We start from the raw sequence: 14,634 nt of genomic DNA, 5'->3' as shown, positions 1-14,634 counted from the left end.
AGCCAATCTTTGCCCGCTGATGGGGACAATAAAATAATCACATTGAGAATATAGGTATCCGTACAGATTCCCCTGCTAGTTGATGAATAACCATGTCCAGTGATGGTTTGGGCATTTGCCACATCATTGGCTTTGGAAAAAGTCCTGCTCTGCAACCTCTTATTTAAAATTGTCTATAAGAACCAGAGACTGGTATATATGGTTTTGGTCACAGTTTTAAACCATTCATATCACCCCAGTAGTTTTCCAAAAATGGTTACTTGAATAGACTACTTACGACACATTGAAAACCTCTGACTATTCTCCAAAGAAATTAGAGCTTTAAAATTAGTAGAATTAAATCACTGTGTTCAGTTATTAATGTTTCTAAATTGTGCTCCCTTTGGTTTGCTAGGTTATTTTACTATATGTTTTTGTAGAAAGCCTTTATCTTTTCACTAGTAAGTGTTCTGTTCCACAAAGTCTGTTTGTGTCTCTAAGTTGTGGGTTTATTTCCATGAAAGGATCCTGGTTCATCTGTGTGCCTAATAATTGTGTTTTTGTCACCTCTCTTATGGAATACCTCTCAGGGTAAGAGTTATGATACTTCCTCTGTAATTAGTTGGAACAGCTTCATGTCTTTACCTCCATGTAATGTTGTACCCTTATCTACTCATTTGTTTATGGAGCTGAGTTTGCTGTTACTAAAGGGCTAAAGGGAGTGATGAATCTTATCCATAATTCTGACTCAATCCAGCATTTCAGTTTTGCTATTTAGCTATATAAGGGCCCCTGGTGGCACAGCACTTGGCTGCTAACCAAAAGGTTGTCAGTTTGAACCCACTCAGAGGCTCCACGAGAGAAAGATATGCTCCCATAAAGATTACAGCCTGCCCTGTCACTTGATGGCATCCACCAACAACAACATTTAGTTGTATAGATACCAAAATAGCTCCTTAGTTCCACTGCCATCCTCCAAGTCCCAAGCAGCAGTATTTAAAGCTGGGTCACTTCCTGAAATTGAGAAGTGTGGCTTCCCATCAGATTATCCAGCTTCAACCTGTGCCCAGTCTACTGAGCTTAAGCAGGTGAAGGCCCTGGTGCCCTGTATCAAAGGCAGAAGTTCCTGATCTACACATAACTCAGTCCTTTGCTGCAGACTTCACGTGTCAGTGCAAGACTCTGGCTGCTTTCTAGATCTTTGGTGCTTTTACATCAGGATCAGCCCCTAAGCTATATTTTCTTTTGGTTTCCAGCATTCTCTGCTGTTTGATAATCACCTCGATAAAGAGATTCATGAACCTGCCAGCATTAAACCTTGTTTAAAAAAAATTTTTTTTTTGGTGATAATTCATCAATCACCAGCTTTTGAAGAAAAACTTATCTAAGGCAGTTAAGTTTCTTAATAAATGCATCTTTCTTAATAAATTATCATAGCCCACTTGTCCATCCCCTTACTACAAAGGGGATTGTTTTTTAAGTCCACATCTAAAAATACTTAGATGACTATCTCTGAATCCCTCCCTAGTAGAATTGAACTTGGCGTCAATGGAGCCAATGGACTAGTTTAGTGCATATAAAATTGTGTTAACTGTGGCCCTATTAGCCAAATGGGAATAAAGCTTTTCCTCTTTAGACTACCCCAAATGTTGCTGAGAATGTCGAGAAGATAACCCATAACATTTACTCCAGAACTTGATGTTTGGATTCGTTATTAGGTCTAGTGTAGCTTAGCTAGACATGAATTGAAGAACCAGGATTAGAACTGGAAAATCAACTGTATTTACCTAAAAAATGCTATTTTCTTGCTCTTGCTTAAAGCCAAGCCACAAGTAGGTTTTCTCAGCAGATGAGCAAAGAAGCCTTTTTTAAAGCTATATTTTGAATGATTCATAACCATTTCAAATATTATCTCTCAGCATACTTTTTAGATATGGAAGACCAAGTATGCTAGAAATAAAGATTCAGATGGAATTATATGAACTTAAAAAAACCAAACACGTTACCATCGAGTCGATTCTGACTCAAATAATGCCCTATAGGACAGAGTAGAACTGCCCCGTAGTGTTTCCAAGGAGAGCCTGGTGGATTTGAGCTGTCAACCTTTTGGTTAGCAACTGTAACACTTAAACACTGTGCCACCAGGGTTTCCTATATGAACTTAGTACTTATTAAAAAGAAATTAAATAGATCTATTACCAGAGTTTTGAAATTTAATTTCTGCTCTGTCAGGATCACCTAATATTTTTCGTAATGTAATCCAGTAAGCATTTGGACCCCTATCTGGTAGGTATATGCTAGGCAGTCTGGGGCATTCAAAAATGAAGGAGACTCTGGCCCCCAGGGATTTGACAATTTTTCCTGTGGCTCTCATACTGGGTTTTGAGCTAAAATTGTTATTTATTTGTGATCCCTGTTCTAAGTGTACACGAGTTCTTTGATATTAACTCTTAAGATTAATTTTACATTAATATAATATTTTGTAGTGAATAGCCAGGATCCTGGATACTTACCCTACAGCTATTCATTGTTTACTATATGCAGAGGGCTCTATTAGACCCAAGGAAGCAGGGGAGCTAATAGGGCACGATGCCTGCCCTCAAGTAGATTTCAGAATAGTGAGAACAGTAAAGTGTACATAGGTAACTCTTTTACCTTTTTTGTGGTACTTGTCATGTTATTGGAAACCCTGGTGGCGTAGTGGTTAAGTGCTATGGCTGCTAACCAAGAGGTCAGCAGTTCGAATCCGCCAGGCGCTCCTTGGAAACTCCATGGGGCAGTTCTACTCTGTCCTATAGGGTCACTATGAGTCGGAATCGACTCGATGGCAACGGGTTTTGGGTTTTGTCATGTTATATCTCCAAGGGACATTTGTTTGGAAGAATTAGGTAATTGTGGCAAAGTTTTAAAATATACACTTTTTACCTCAAAAAAAAATGTGAGGTGTATGTTATAATTTTTTAAGCAAAAACAAGCCTGTGACCTATTTTAAATGTTTTTTACTAGAAAAAGCCATTTTTTTTTCCTTTGACTAGCTTATTTTACTGCTAGCATTGGAGCATGATTTTTTTAGAGCAAAGACCAATTTTGCTGTTCCTTATTTCAAATTCACTTCTACTTTATTTATGGCCTGTGCCTAAGTCTGTCAGTCATTTGCTCACTTTGCTTCTGAACTGCAGACTGCCCCCCAGGAGGTGGGTGGGTTGGCTAGTATTCAGAAGCATTCCTGAGCCACTAGCACTGACAGCTGTGCGTGCAGAGTGATAGTTCATCAAAGCCATTAGTCTAAACTTGGACTGAGTCAGTATTACTCCTAATATGTTTACTGGGTTTAAAATACCACTTTTTTAGAATAAAATTAAAAGCCTCTATTTTGAGACCACTTAAAATCACAGAAACGATTTTCATGTTTTAAAAAGTATTCATGGTATCACCGCACCTTTATTTGGTATTTTCTTGATTTGTTTCCCTTCTCTGTTATTGTCCTGTACTTGAGAAAAAATCATTTTAATCTGAGCAGTTGCTTCCTGTAATTTCTGCTAATTTTCATCATTTTTCCGTTTAATTCTTGATTTAAACTAAAATTCTTAATTCTAATAAAGGTGGTAGGAAACACATCTATCTGTAAAAGTATAAGTTCTGTAAGAATTACAGGTTCTGTAATTATAGATTATGATGTTTAGGAAATTAATGTTCAGAGTTCAATAATTAAAGTCAGATTTATTAGCAAAAACAAGGAACCATAATGATTATCTAGTATCTAATAGTATTTCACTTTTTTAAAAAAAAAATCTTATGGACGTTGTTCATTTTGGTTTTTTTTTTTTTTTTTTTTTTTTTGGTTTTTTGTTTTTTCTGTTTTATATCTGTGAAGCTTCTCTGCCTTGCTCTAAATCAGCAGTTTTCACGCAGCTGTTCCCTCATCAAGGTATTTTTTACTCTATCATATTTGCACAAAATACTGCTTACCCTGCACTCATTCCGGGCACATGGCATGAGACTTCATTTACCAGTCCTTATAAGCACAGTCTGGCTTAGCACCTGAGGAACTTGTAAAGCCACCACTTTATAAGGTCTGGGTGCTTATCAGAACCACAGGGCCAGTGTGTGTTTTGGCTCAGCTTAGGAACTGCTGTACTCACCCTGAGCACTAAAGATACAATCCTAGCCCAGTACTAACACAAAGCCAGTTATTTAAAAAATTCAAGGAAGAGTTAATAAACAGAAAAATAGGATATATGGTTTGAGGAAGATTTTGTTTTTTAAGCTTGCTGCTGTTGTTAGGTTATCGTTGAGTCAGTTCCGACTCGCAGCAACCCTGTGTACAACAGAACAAAACACTGCCTGGTCCTGCACCATCCTCGCAATCCTTGCTATGTTTGAGCCCATTGTTGCAGCCACTGTGTCAGTCCATCTCGTTGAGGGTCTTTCTCTTTCTCACTGACCCTCTACTTTATCAAGTATGATGTCTTTCTCCAGGGACTAGTCTCTCCTGAGAACACATCCAAAGTACTTGAGATGAAGCCTCACCATGCCTGCTTCTAAGTAACATTCTGGTTGTACTTCTTCCAAGACAGATTTGTTTGTTCTTTTGGCAGTCCATGGTATATTCAGCATTCTTATCCAACACCATAATTCAAAGGCATCAGTTCTTCGTCTTTTTATTCATTGTCCATCTTTTGCATGCATATGAGGCAATTGAAAACACCATGGCTTGAGTCAGGCACACCTTAGTCCTCAAGGTGACATCTTTGCTTTTTAACCCTTTATAGAGATCTTTTGCAGCGGATTTGTCCAATGCAATACAGCATTTGATTTCTTGGCTGCTGCTTCCATGGACATTGATTGTGGATCCAAGTGAAATGAAATCGTTGACAACTTCAGTCTTTTCTTTGGGAGAATTTTTGTTTTCTTTACGTTGAAGTGTAATCCTTACTGAAGGCCGTAGTCTTTGATGTTCATCAGAAAGTGCTTCAAGACCTCTCCACTTTCAGCAGGCAAGGTTGTGTCATCTCTGTGTCACAGGTTGTTAATGAGTCTTCCTCCAATTCCGATGCCATGTTCTTCTTGATATAGTCCAGCTTCTTAGATTATTTTCTCAGTGTACAGATTGAATAAGGATGGTGAGAGGATACATCCCTGAGGCACATGTTTCCTGATTGCAGACCACACAGTATCCCCTCGTTCTGTTTGAACCACTGCTTCTTGGTCAATGTACAGGCTCCAAGTGAGCACAGTTAAGTGTTCTGGAATTCCCATTCTTCGCGATTTTATTCATAATTTGTTATGATCCACACAGTCGGATGCCTTTGCATAGTCAGTGAAAGACAGGTAGACATCCTTCTGGTATTCTCTGCTTTCAGCCAGCATCCATCTGACATCGGCAGTGATACCCCTTGATCCACTTCCTTTTCTGAATCTACCTTGAAATTTCTGGCAGAATCCACCTTGAATTTCTGGCAGTTCCCTGTCAATGTACTGCTGCAACTGTTTTTTAAATATCTTCAGCAAAAGCTGAGAAGATTTTATTTTCTCCAAATATAAAGCCAGCCCCAGTGTTTCCTTAGAAATTAAAGCTGTCCGTCTACTCTGTAAGCTGTGTTAAGAAAAGGAGTGTGGCCATTAGTTAGCTCTAAGAACCAAGAAGAATAATTTGATACACTATGTCTAATTTATAAAAGATACCTTTTATTTCTTTTATTCTTCTGTGATTATTGCTCAGAAAGATTAGACCTAACCAAAAAAAGAAGTGTTATTGGTAAAAGTACATTTTAAATAGATAAAAATTCTTATGTTTACTGTTTTGTGTATTTAGCTTAAAACACAAATACTCCTAAATATATGTTCAGCACATCTCCATGAATGTATTTACTGTAGTATAAGAACAAGCTATATTTACATTTTCTTCTGAGATATATTTTGTGCTTATTTATATTTGCTTCAGTAATTGTATAAATTCTAGCATAAAAATCAAATCCTGTCCATTTGTTCTAAGACTCTTTCCAGTACCTCACTGGGTCTATTTACTTCAGGTATTAGAAGCATCGAATTTGTTTAGCAATTATTTTGTCTATGTGAAAAAAATCTTCACATAGTTTATCTTATCTGATTCTTCTCACTGTTCTTTGGGATAGGCAGAGTTCCGATCCAACCAAGTCACAAACCTGGGTCTTCTGGCATGTTTGCCTTATTATATGTGTAACCAGTGAGCCCTCTAACGTGTTTGCCTTCTTATATGTGTAATAACCGAGTCTTATGACCCATTTGCCTTGTATATATAATAAACAAGTCATCTGCCACATTTGCATTATTATAAATATGACAGTCTAAGCAAAACAGAATCAGACAACCTACTACAGCCCCTGTGCAGGTGGTGGGAGAGCTGGGTTATTATTTGTCCTTCATTTTTGTGGTAAAACTCACAAATTATTTAACCCATCTTCCTCAGCTTCTTAAGAATTGAAAGAGATTCAACCCTTTTATTATTTTGAAGACATTAGATTCCAGTTTGGGACCATGTTTTAGCGTTTAAAAAATACGTGAGTTTAAAATAATTGTTTTATTACTTGTCAGACCGGAGTGCTATCATTAGTTGCAAAATAAACAAGCCTTGATACCTGCCTTCAAGGAACTCATGTTCTAGCAGAGGAGATAGACATATAAGTTAAGTAACTGTAATGTAATCTAATCTTTTTCCTCACTGACTCAGTTCACTACATTTTGGTCAATGACACGTTTTATTTAGGATCTTTATCTGGAGCCACCATAATTCATTGAAGCATAGTGCTGTTAATACACTGTTGTAGAGAATTTTCGGCTTCTTCTGCCTTGCCTATTTGTAACTGTTCTCTGGTTTGACCGCAGCGTGTCTGTGGCCAAATTTAAACTCGTGAATCAGGACCACAGAAGTTTTTAGCCTTATTTCATTCAGGTTGTGGCCTCTGGGTTTGTCACCTCATGGATCTTTACGTTTGTGCCCACCAAGGTCCAGAAAGGAGAGCCAGTTTTTAGGGGCATAAAGACTAGAACACAAAACCTCACGGAGGCCTGGATGAAAAGTGCAACACCAAGGTCTTTTCAATAATTTAAAATACACCGGGGACCAACGGGGGTTGATTTCGTCTCCATTCCAGCAGCCTGGCTGATGATCTTAGAGTTGCCCTGTAGAATGCCGAGACCAGGTTCTTCACCAGCTTCTAATTTTAGAGGGTGAAAACAAAGAACGCTGCCAGAATTATCAGAAGTGAGAACTTTGCTTAGAAACTGAAAATGCAGGAGCCAGATACTGTGATCATTCTGCTTCATACTGACTTAGCTTTTCTAAGATTCTGTATTTTGACATAAATATATAATGCATTTTAATTGTTTTTTGTTTTTGTTTTTAGTAGACCCTCTAGGATTTTTATGTCAGTTTCTGCTTTGATCCTTAAAATAAAGCATCTTTGCTGCACAGTTGAATTTCGCCCCAGGGCCCACCTAGTGGTTGTCCAGAGGAATCACAGTCACATCTCATTTACCTGGGTGTCACTTGTAGAGTTGAGTCACAGAGCAGGAAAAAAACACAAACATGCACGAACAGAATTGAAGTGAGATGAAAATTAAATTTGAGAGTAGACATAGGACATCAGCCTCACATAGCAATGACACTTTGGGTGATGAGTGACAGGGCTGCCAAGGCAGCCATACTTTCACATTTTTTAATTAAAAGATACTGCTGCTCCTTAGGGGGGGAAATATACGATTTAGAGAGAAGTAGAAAGAGGAAAAAAGTCACCCGTAGTCCCACCACTCTAAGATGACCACTGTTGATTAACATTTTGGTCTGTTTCCTTCCAGTTTCTTTACATAGATTGAGGTCATGTTATGTGTACAATTTTACAGCTTTTTATCCTTAACATGTAATAGGAGACAAGGCTTTTTAAAAATTAAGTAAAAAAAGGTAATTTGCTTAACAAAACAATAGAATATTCTTTGTACTTCTTTGTAGAAATCTTCACCTTGGCGACTTAATCTGCATGAGTACAATTTATGTCATTTTAATTCTCTAGAATATCACTGACCAGGCTCTTATCCTCAGACAGAAGCACCACTGCCTTGCTGCTTTCCCCTCAGAATGTACCATAGTCCAGCCGTATCAAGCCTCCTCCAAAGGAAGGCACATAAGACAGAGTCCCAGGGGGCAGATTGCTGACGGAGAGCCACAGGGCGCTCCTGATGTTTGTCCAAGCTGTGTGTCCCTCCTGATGGCCAGCTCCATAGTTGTTTCAAAGCTTTTCACTTTAAAGCCTAGTTTTGCATTGACTCTTACTCCCTTTTAGGGAAATGACTCCAGATAAGGAACTGTTGGACTTGAACTTATGGATCACATGCACATGAAAGGAACTGAAAGGTGAAATAACACCAACAAGTTCCATGATAATTTCAGATGGCAGAAGCCAGAGGGGGAGAAAATGTAATTGTCTTTTCTACTAAATATATGGCACCCTCAGGAGGAGATTAGAAGTTTCATGCTTTCTGGCTATGAATTACAGGGAGCCAGTCATCATATTTTTAAAAAATGGATGCATTTAGTTCAACCCACATTTACTAAAGAAGTCATCAACTATATCTTATAGGGAAAAAAAAGAGTAATTGTCTTTGCCCGTCAAGGTGCTTTAGTCTAGTGGCGGAAATAAGACGTATATAGGAGTAGTCATCTTATAGGCAAATGTAGTAAATGCTGTGTAAAAGCAGGGAGGAAAAAGGAAGGAGAAAGTGGTTCAGGTAGAGGACAGCAGAATGCACCATGAAGGAAATAGAGATGAGAAAAAACCTGGGTTGAATTTTATCCTGTAGAGATAAAACCCAAACCAAACCCACTGCCATCAAGTCGATACCGACTCACAGCGACCTTATAGGACAGAGTAGAGCTGCCCCATAGGGTTTCCAAGGAGCGCCTGGTGGATTACAGCTGCTGACCTCTTGGTTAGCAGCCATAATGCTTAACCACTGTGCCACCAGGGTTTCCATCCTGTAGAGATAGTCAATTTAACAACAAATACTTCTTGACTTGAAATACTAATTTTTGTCCAGAAATGGAGATAGCTACTGCTTATGATTATTTTTAACAATTCAAATGGTACAGATAAGAATAAAGAAGAAAGTAAAAATTACCTGGAATCTCATCATCCAGAGATCACATATTTTGACAAATGTTTTTTCAGCATCTTCTCTATGTGTCAGTTTTTTTGTTTGTTTTCTTCCTTCCAGTAGTGTGGGAACATACATGCTGTTTTTTAACTTGATTTTTTTTTTTCTATCGCAAAATTATAGTCATCTTTCTGTATCAGTAAATCTCAATCAGTACTTTACATTTTGAAACAAATTCACAAAATACTGTCCAAGTATTTGTACTCCCACTGATATGCCAAAAAAATCAGTCCAGTTTTTTTTGGTAGATTTTATTGGTGTATAACAGACAGAAAAGCACACAAATCATAAGTTTACAGCTTAATGAGTTTTTAGAAAGGAAACACACTTGAAAATCCAGCAACCGAGTCAAGAAACAGAACATTGCTAGCACTCCAAAGCCACCTGCGTTGCCCGCTCCAGCCTCTGTTTCCCCAAGGGTAACCACCATTCTTCTATCTAATTTGTAATCTTTGCTAATTCGGTGGGTGAAAATATCTCGTTTTTGTTTCTGGTTACTTTTCTGATGTTACTACTTAGATTATTTGTAAAATATTTTAGGGACCAGCTTTTGAAGATTTTAATCTCCACCATAAGAGAAATAAATGGAACTTGTTTCAGGTGCAAAACATGAAATGAAATGAATTGCCATAGATGAAAGTCAGAGCAAAGATTCTACAGTATGACCTTTGTGATACATTATTTTATCAGTAAATATTTGAGTTCCTTTGGGACAGGCAGAAACCCTTGGTGGCATAGTGGTTAAGAGCTATGGCTGCTAACCAAAAGGTTGGCAGTTCAAATCCACCAGGCGCTCCTTGGAAACCCTATGGGGCAGTTCTACTCTGTCCTGTAGGGTCGGTATGAGTCGGAATCGACTCAACGGCAACAGGTTTGGTTTGGTTTGAGGACAGGCACTGTGGTTGAAAAAATAAGAAACATCTGACCTTTCTTTGAAATGATGAATTTGACAGAAAGCAAGTAAAAATTTAATTTTTAGATCTGTGCATTCTGCAACTGGAGAGTATATTCTGTGGATAAACATGAGTAAAGATATGTGGCTAGAAGCTGGCCTCTGCTGGAAGCTTCTGGTATGACTTGGAGAAGGGAGTTCTGGTGTTCCCTGTTGGCCGCTTGGCTTTTCATTCAGCCAAAGCCTGCCTGCCTCTAGCTTTTTCTTGCAGCTTCTCCTTTCTTTCTTCTTGTGCTGTTTTTCTGCTATGATGGCAAATCTTGCTTAACAAAATTTGAGGTTTGCTGAGTGACAAAGCCTTTATAAATGTTTTGGCAGTTGATTATTAAAATGAAATACGCATAAAACATTTTGCAGGTTGATCGTATATAAAATAGTAAGATTTAATCCTGAAGCTTAACACCAAAAGCGAGGGGGTAACTGGGTGCTCTGTTTCTCTTCAGGAATCGACAAGGAGAACGTTGAGCTCTCCCCCACCACCGGCCACTGTAACAGTGGACGAACTCGGCATGGATCCGCAAGCCAAGTGCAGAAGCAAAGAAGCGCCGGCAGTTTCAAACGTAATAGCATTAAGAAGATCGTGTGAAGCTTTCTTTCTTTCTTTTTTCAAACAGACTTAACATACATGGGCTCTTCACTAGTGACCCCTCCCCTAGCCTTGCCCCATCACCACCAGCTGTGATGCTGCACTTCATGTTTTATAATGAGCTCATCCAGTCTGCCATGTTGCCAGATGATCAACTCTTGGAAGCATTGCCTAAATTTAATGCTGCTCTTTCTTTAACTTTTTTTCTTCTCCTTTTGCTGTGTGTCTGGTTTAAGCAAGTATTCAGAACAACTGCAAAGAAAGTGGGAGGTCGGGAAGCTTGAACTGAGAACATCTCAATTGTGAGAGAGGACGAATTCTTGAATACTGCTACTACTAGCCAGATATGAAAGCCATTTGCACAGAACTCTGCCTTCTATGTTTTCCCCTTCTTCATCATACAAAGTAAAGTGTTAGTCTTATTTACACACTTCTCAAGATAGAAATCTATGGGAGAAATAATATAACCCCAATATGCTTAATCTGACTTTTAGCTGTGGACTTTTTTTTACTTTACAAAACTGAAGGAACCATAGGGGTCAAGCCTCAGTGACTTCACAACATAAAGCCACAGGCGAGGTACTTTGGGGGTGGGGGATTTGGTATTTTTAGTGAGTTCTTAAGAAATATTAACACTTGCGTACTAGCAATAATTAGAGGAGATTAAGAGTAACTACATGTATCTTAATGTTACGAATCAAAACTATGAGTTCTGAGGCCTTATCCAAACTCAGTCATCAAAACTAGTTTATTTTTTTCTCCAGCTGATTCTCTTTTAATCTTTAAATATACTAGAAGTTTGTTTTGTTTTGTTTGTTTTTTGGTAAGCCGCAGCTATACTAAGTATAGTAATTATACATTTTTTTTCTCCTCTTTTTCTTTCCTAATTAATTCCGAGCAGGGAATCAGTGAACAAAGTGTTGAAAATTGTTCTAAAAGGTAAATGTCATTGCTGTTTGCATTAGCTCCGTAGCAAAATGGAATGGTACGTGACTTTTAGAGTAGCTGACACTTTTTTTTCTTAAATAATTTTCCAAGAAACATAGAGTATGTTGTATATTATCATAAATTTTTTAAATAAGATGTATTTTAAATGTCTTACACTCTTCCCCCTCCCTGCCAAAAAATCAGGAATCTCTTTAGCAGAGCATTCGGGTTCTGTAGGATAGAACTGCATTTGATCACTGTGAAACGACTGGTCGGCCTGCATTAGTGCGAAGATAGGGGGCCATAAGAGTCGCTGCTACGCTGGACGGTGTGGGTTGTTGTTACGGCATTGCCCTGGTAATGCAATCGGGTTTCCTCATGGTGCCTGCAGTCTGCAAGATAATTTGACTTCGGTGAGCATATTAGTATCTGGATATTCCAATTTAGAGCTAAACCATATTTATTACAATATTTCCCCCTCGTCCCAGGTTCCCTTTATGTGTTAAGATATAATAATGGCTTTGGGGGAGGGCGACCTGGGGGAGAGGAGTTTCCTGTAGTGCTGTTTCATTAGTGGATTTCAGTAAATTAAACTCCACAGCTAAATCAATAAATAATGGTACATATAAGTGTTCTGATTTTAATAATATAACACATTTCGCATTTATCCACACCGTAACAGTGTAATATGTTCATGTAAATAAAATTGCTTTTGATATTCAGAAATAACAATTTAATTTTTTTAATTTGTTTACAGTCCTGGGAAAAGTAAGAACCATTTGCCAAAAGAAAAAAAAAAAACTTAGTGTAAGTAGTTATTTTGACATAGAATTATTGGGAAATATTGAAGACAGGTGCAATTAATCAAACATTTCTTTTTAACCGTTATAGCGGCTGCATTAGACTAAAATGTTTATAGTAACAGAGCAACTAAGACCCTAAAGAAGCCACGACTAGGACTGTGTTTAGAAATAGACCATTCACCAGTGCCGAGTGTGGCTCTCCCACAGCCCAGTGCTTTTCTGGTGTCGGTGCCACAGCTTCTTGGCTCCTGAAATACCAGGCAGTGTGAGCCTTTCATGATTGTAGTTCACTGTCTTTTTTTTTCTCTTTGTTTCTTAGTTTGGTGCATATGACAGTGAGTGGCAGTATGCTATTTTGCTTCTTCCATCAAAATAGAGAAACTTCCAAAATTTTACTGTTGAAGATGTTGGTCCTTCCATAAACCCGTTTCCCAAGTCGTGCCATTTTTCTTAGATGGATTTATTATTTCCCTCTCATGTAGTGAATGAATTCACTTAAAGTACCTCATGAAACGATCAGCGTTGCACAAATCCAATGTGAGCCTTCTTCGAACTGCAAAAATTACTTTTAGGAATTTGAAAACTTAACTAAGGTTTAAAGTTTACCTTGTTTAAAGAATTTCCGCCTTTGGAAGAAAATTACAGCTTTCCGAGTAACTAAAATGAACGTGAGCTAAATCTCTCACCGGTATGCGTCCCCTGAGAAATGAAACACCTTTTTAGGCCTTATACCTGTAATCTACAAAAGAAATTCTGCAATTCAGAGTAAGTTGCCCATTTTGCATAATTTGATGTATGTTCTGTAAAGAACATTATCACCAATTTGTTCAAAGTTTGTGGATGTTTCCCCTGACTTTGAAAAGGGAAACAGCAACCGCCATGTTCTCGTCACGTAGTCTACCTAGTGTACCAGTGTCCCTGTCCCAGGTGCCTGCCCCTGTTTGCCAAGGCTTCATTCACTGTCTCTGCGGGGAAGTGGCCGGTGCTCTGTCCTTCAGCCAGCACCGTTCATTACCCAGCACTGGGCCCGAGCCAGGTGCTCAGGACACCACAGTGAACTTCCACCACCAGGAACTATGTCCTTGTGGGGGACACAGAATGGAAGCCAGCAGCCCTTCAGGGTTTGTGGAGTGTAGGGTGATTCAGTTTTTGTTGTTGTTTTGGGGTTTTTTGTTTTTGTTTTTACATCTCCCCCGACCCCCCCGCCCAGGCGTAATGAGGCATGTCTTATTCAATGTTATGCAATGAATTTATACGAAAATTCACTTAGTGTCAGCCACACAATTTTTTTTAATGCAGTATATTCACCTGTAAATAGTTTGTGTAAAATTTGACAGAAAAGTATATTTACTACACTGTAAATACATGTGATGATATATTGTATTATTTTGCTTTTTTGTAAAGCAGTTAGTTGCTGTACATGGATAACAAACAAAATTTGATTATTCTCGTGTTAGTATTGTTAACTTCTTCCTGCAACTGCGTTACATCATTTTAAGAAAATGCTATGTGTTGTAAACTTACATTGTATATGATAACTTACTTTCCTTTCCTTCCTGGCCTAAATTTTGGCAGTTTTCTTGTCTACAACCTTGTTAATATTGTAAGCCATTGTACGCCAGCAGGAGGGATACTGCCCAACAGACAAGATTGGTAATTGGAGGGGAAATTGTAGAAATCCATTTCAGATCAGTGTTGTTCCCCACCCCCACTTTCCTCCTCGTGTATGTACTCCCTCCCTTTTTTTAAGTAAAATGTAAATTCAATCTGCTGTAAGATGTGGGGAGTTATTTGATTTCTTCAGGCGCATCAAGCTCTGTTTTCTCACTTCCCCCATCTCTCCCTGGTCTTATGAAACAAATAAGGCAATTTCCTTTTTTTTTTTTTAAAGGATGCTTTTGGGTTCCCAGTCTCTAAACTAAAAATAGTTGTGGTGAAATGCTTTTTCAGGGCCTGCCAAACTCAGAGGCAGCTCTCCTCTCAGGGATAGGCTGGCTTGAGCTCTCCTAAAATGATCAGAAATCCCGAGACCACTTGCTAGAGGGATGCGTTAGGACCTCACCAGTTCTCTCCAGCTTTTTCAGCTCTCCCCCTAAGGAATCTTCTGCAACACTACATGTGTAAAACACCTTGAAGCCCCTTCCCTGGCTCAGCTGCTGTGAGCTTTACTATTCCGTTTAGCCCCCTCGTGTGGTCTA

General features: G+C 38.5%; 1 protein-coding gene across 5 annotated transcripts in view; it reads left to right on the top strand.

The window, feature by feature from the left end:
• Positions 1-14,207, top strand: part of NF1 (neurofibromin 1) — a 253,009-nt gene extending 238,802 nt beyond the window's left edge. For all 5 annotated transcript variants that reach the window (XM_064271434.1, XM_064271436.1, XM_064271435.1 and 2 more), the window contains one exon: positions 10,564-14,207. In XM_064271434.1, coding sequence (XP_064127504.1) covers positions 10,564-10,706 — 143 coding nt within the window. In that variant the 3' untranslated portion in view covers positions 10,707-14,207. The remainder of the gene's footprint in view (positions 1-10,563) is intronic.
• Positions 14,208-14,634: the final 427 nt, after the last annotated feature.

This window comes from Loxodonta africana, chromosome 18 (genome assembly GCF_030014295.1).
Source record: "Loxodonta africana isolate mLoxAfr1 chromosome 18, mLoxAfr1.hap2, whole genome shotgun sequence".
In the NCBI taxonomy this organism is placed as follows: domain Eukaryota; kingdom Metazoa; phylum Chordata; class Mammalia; order Proboscidea; family Elephantidae; genus Loxodonta; species Loxodonta africana.
Note: the sequence above shows the minus strand (reverse complement) of the source record. Positions and strands in the feature narration are given on the sequence as shown.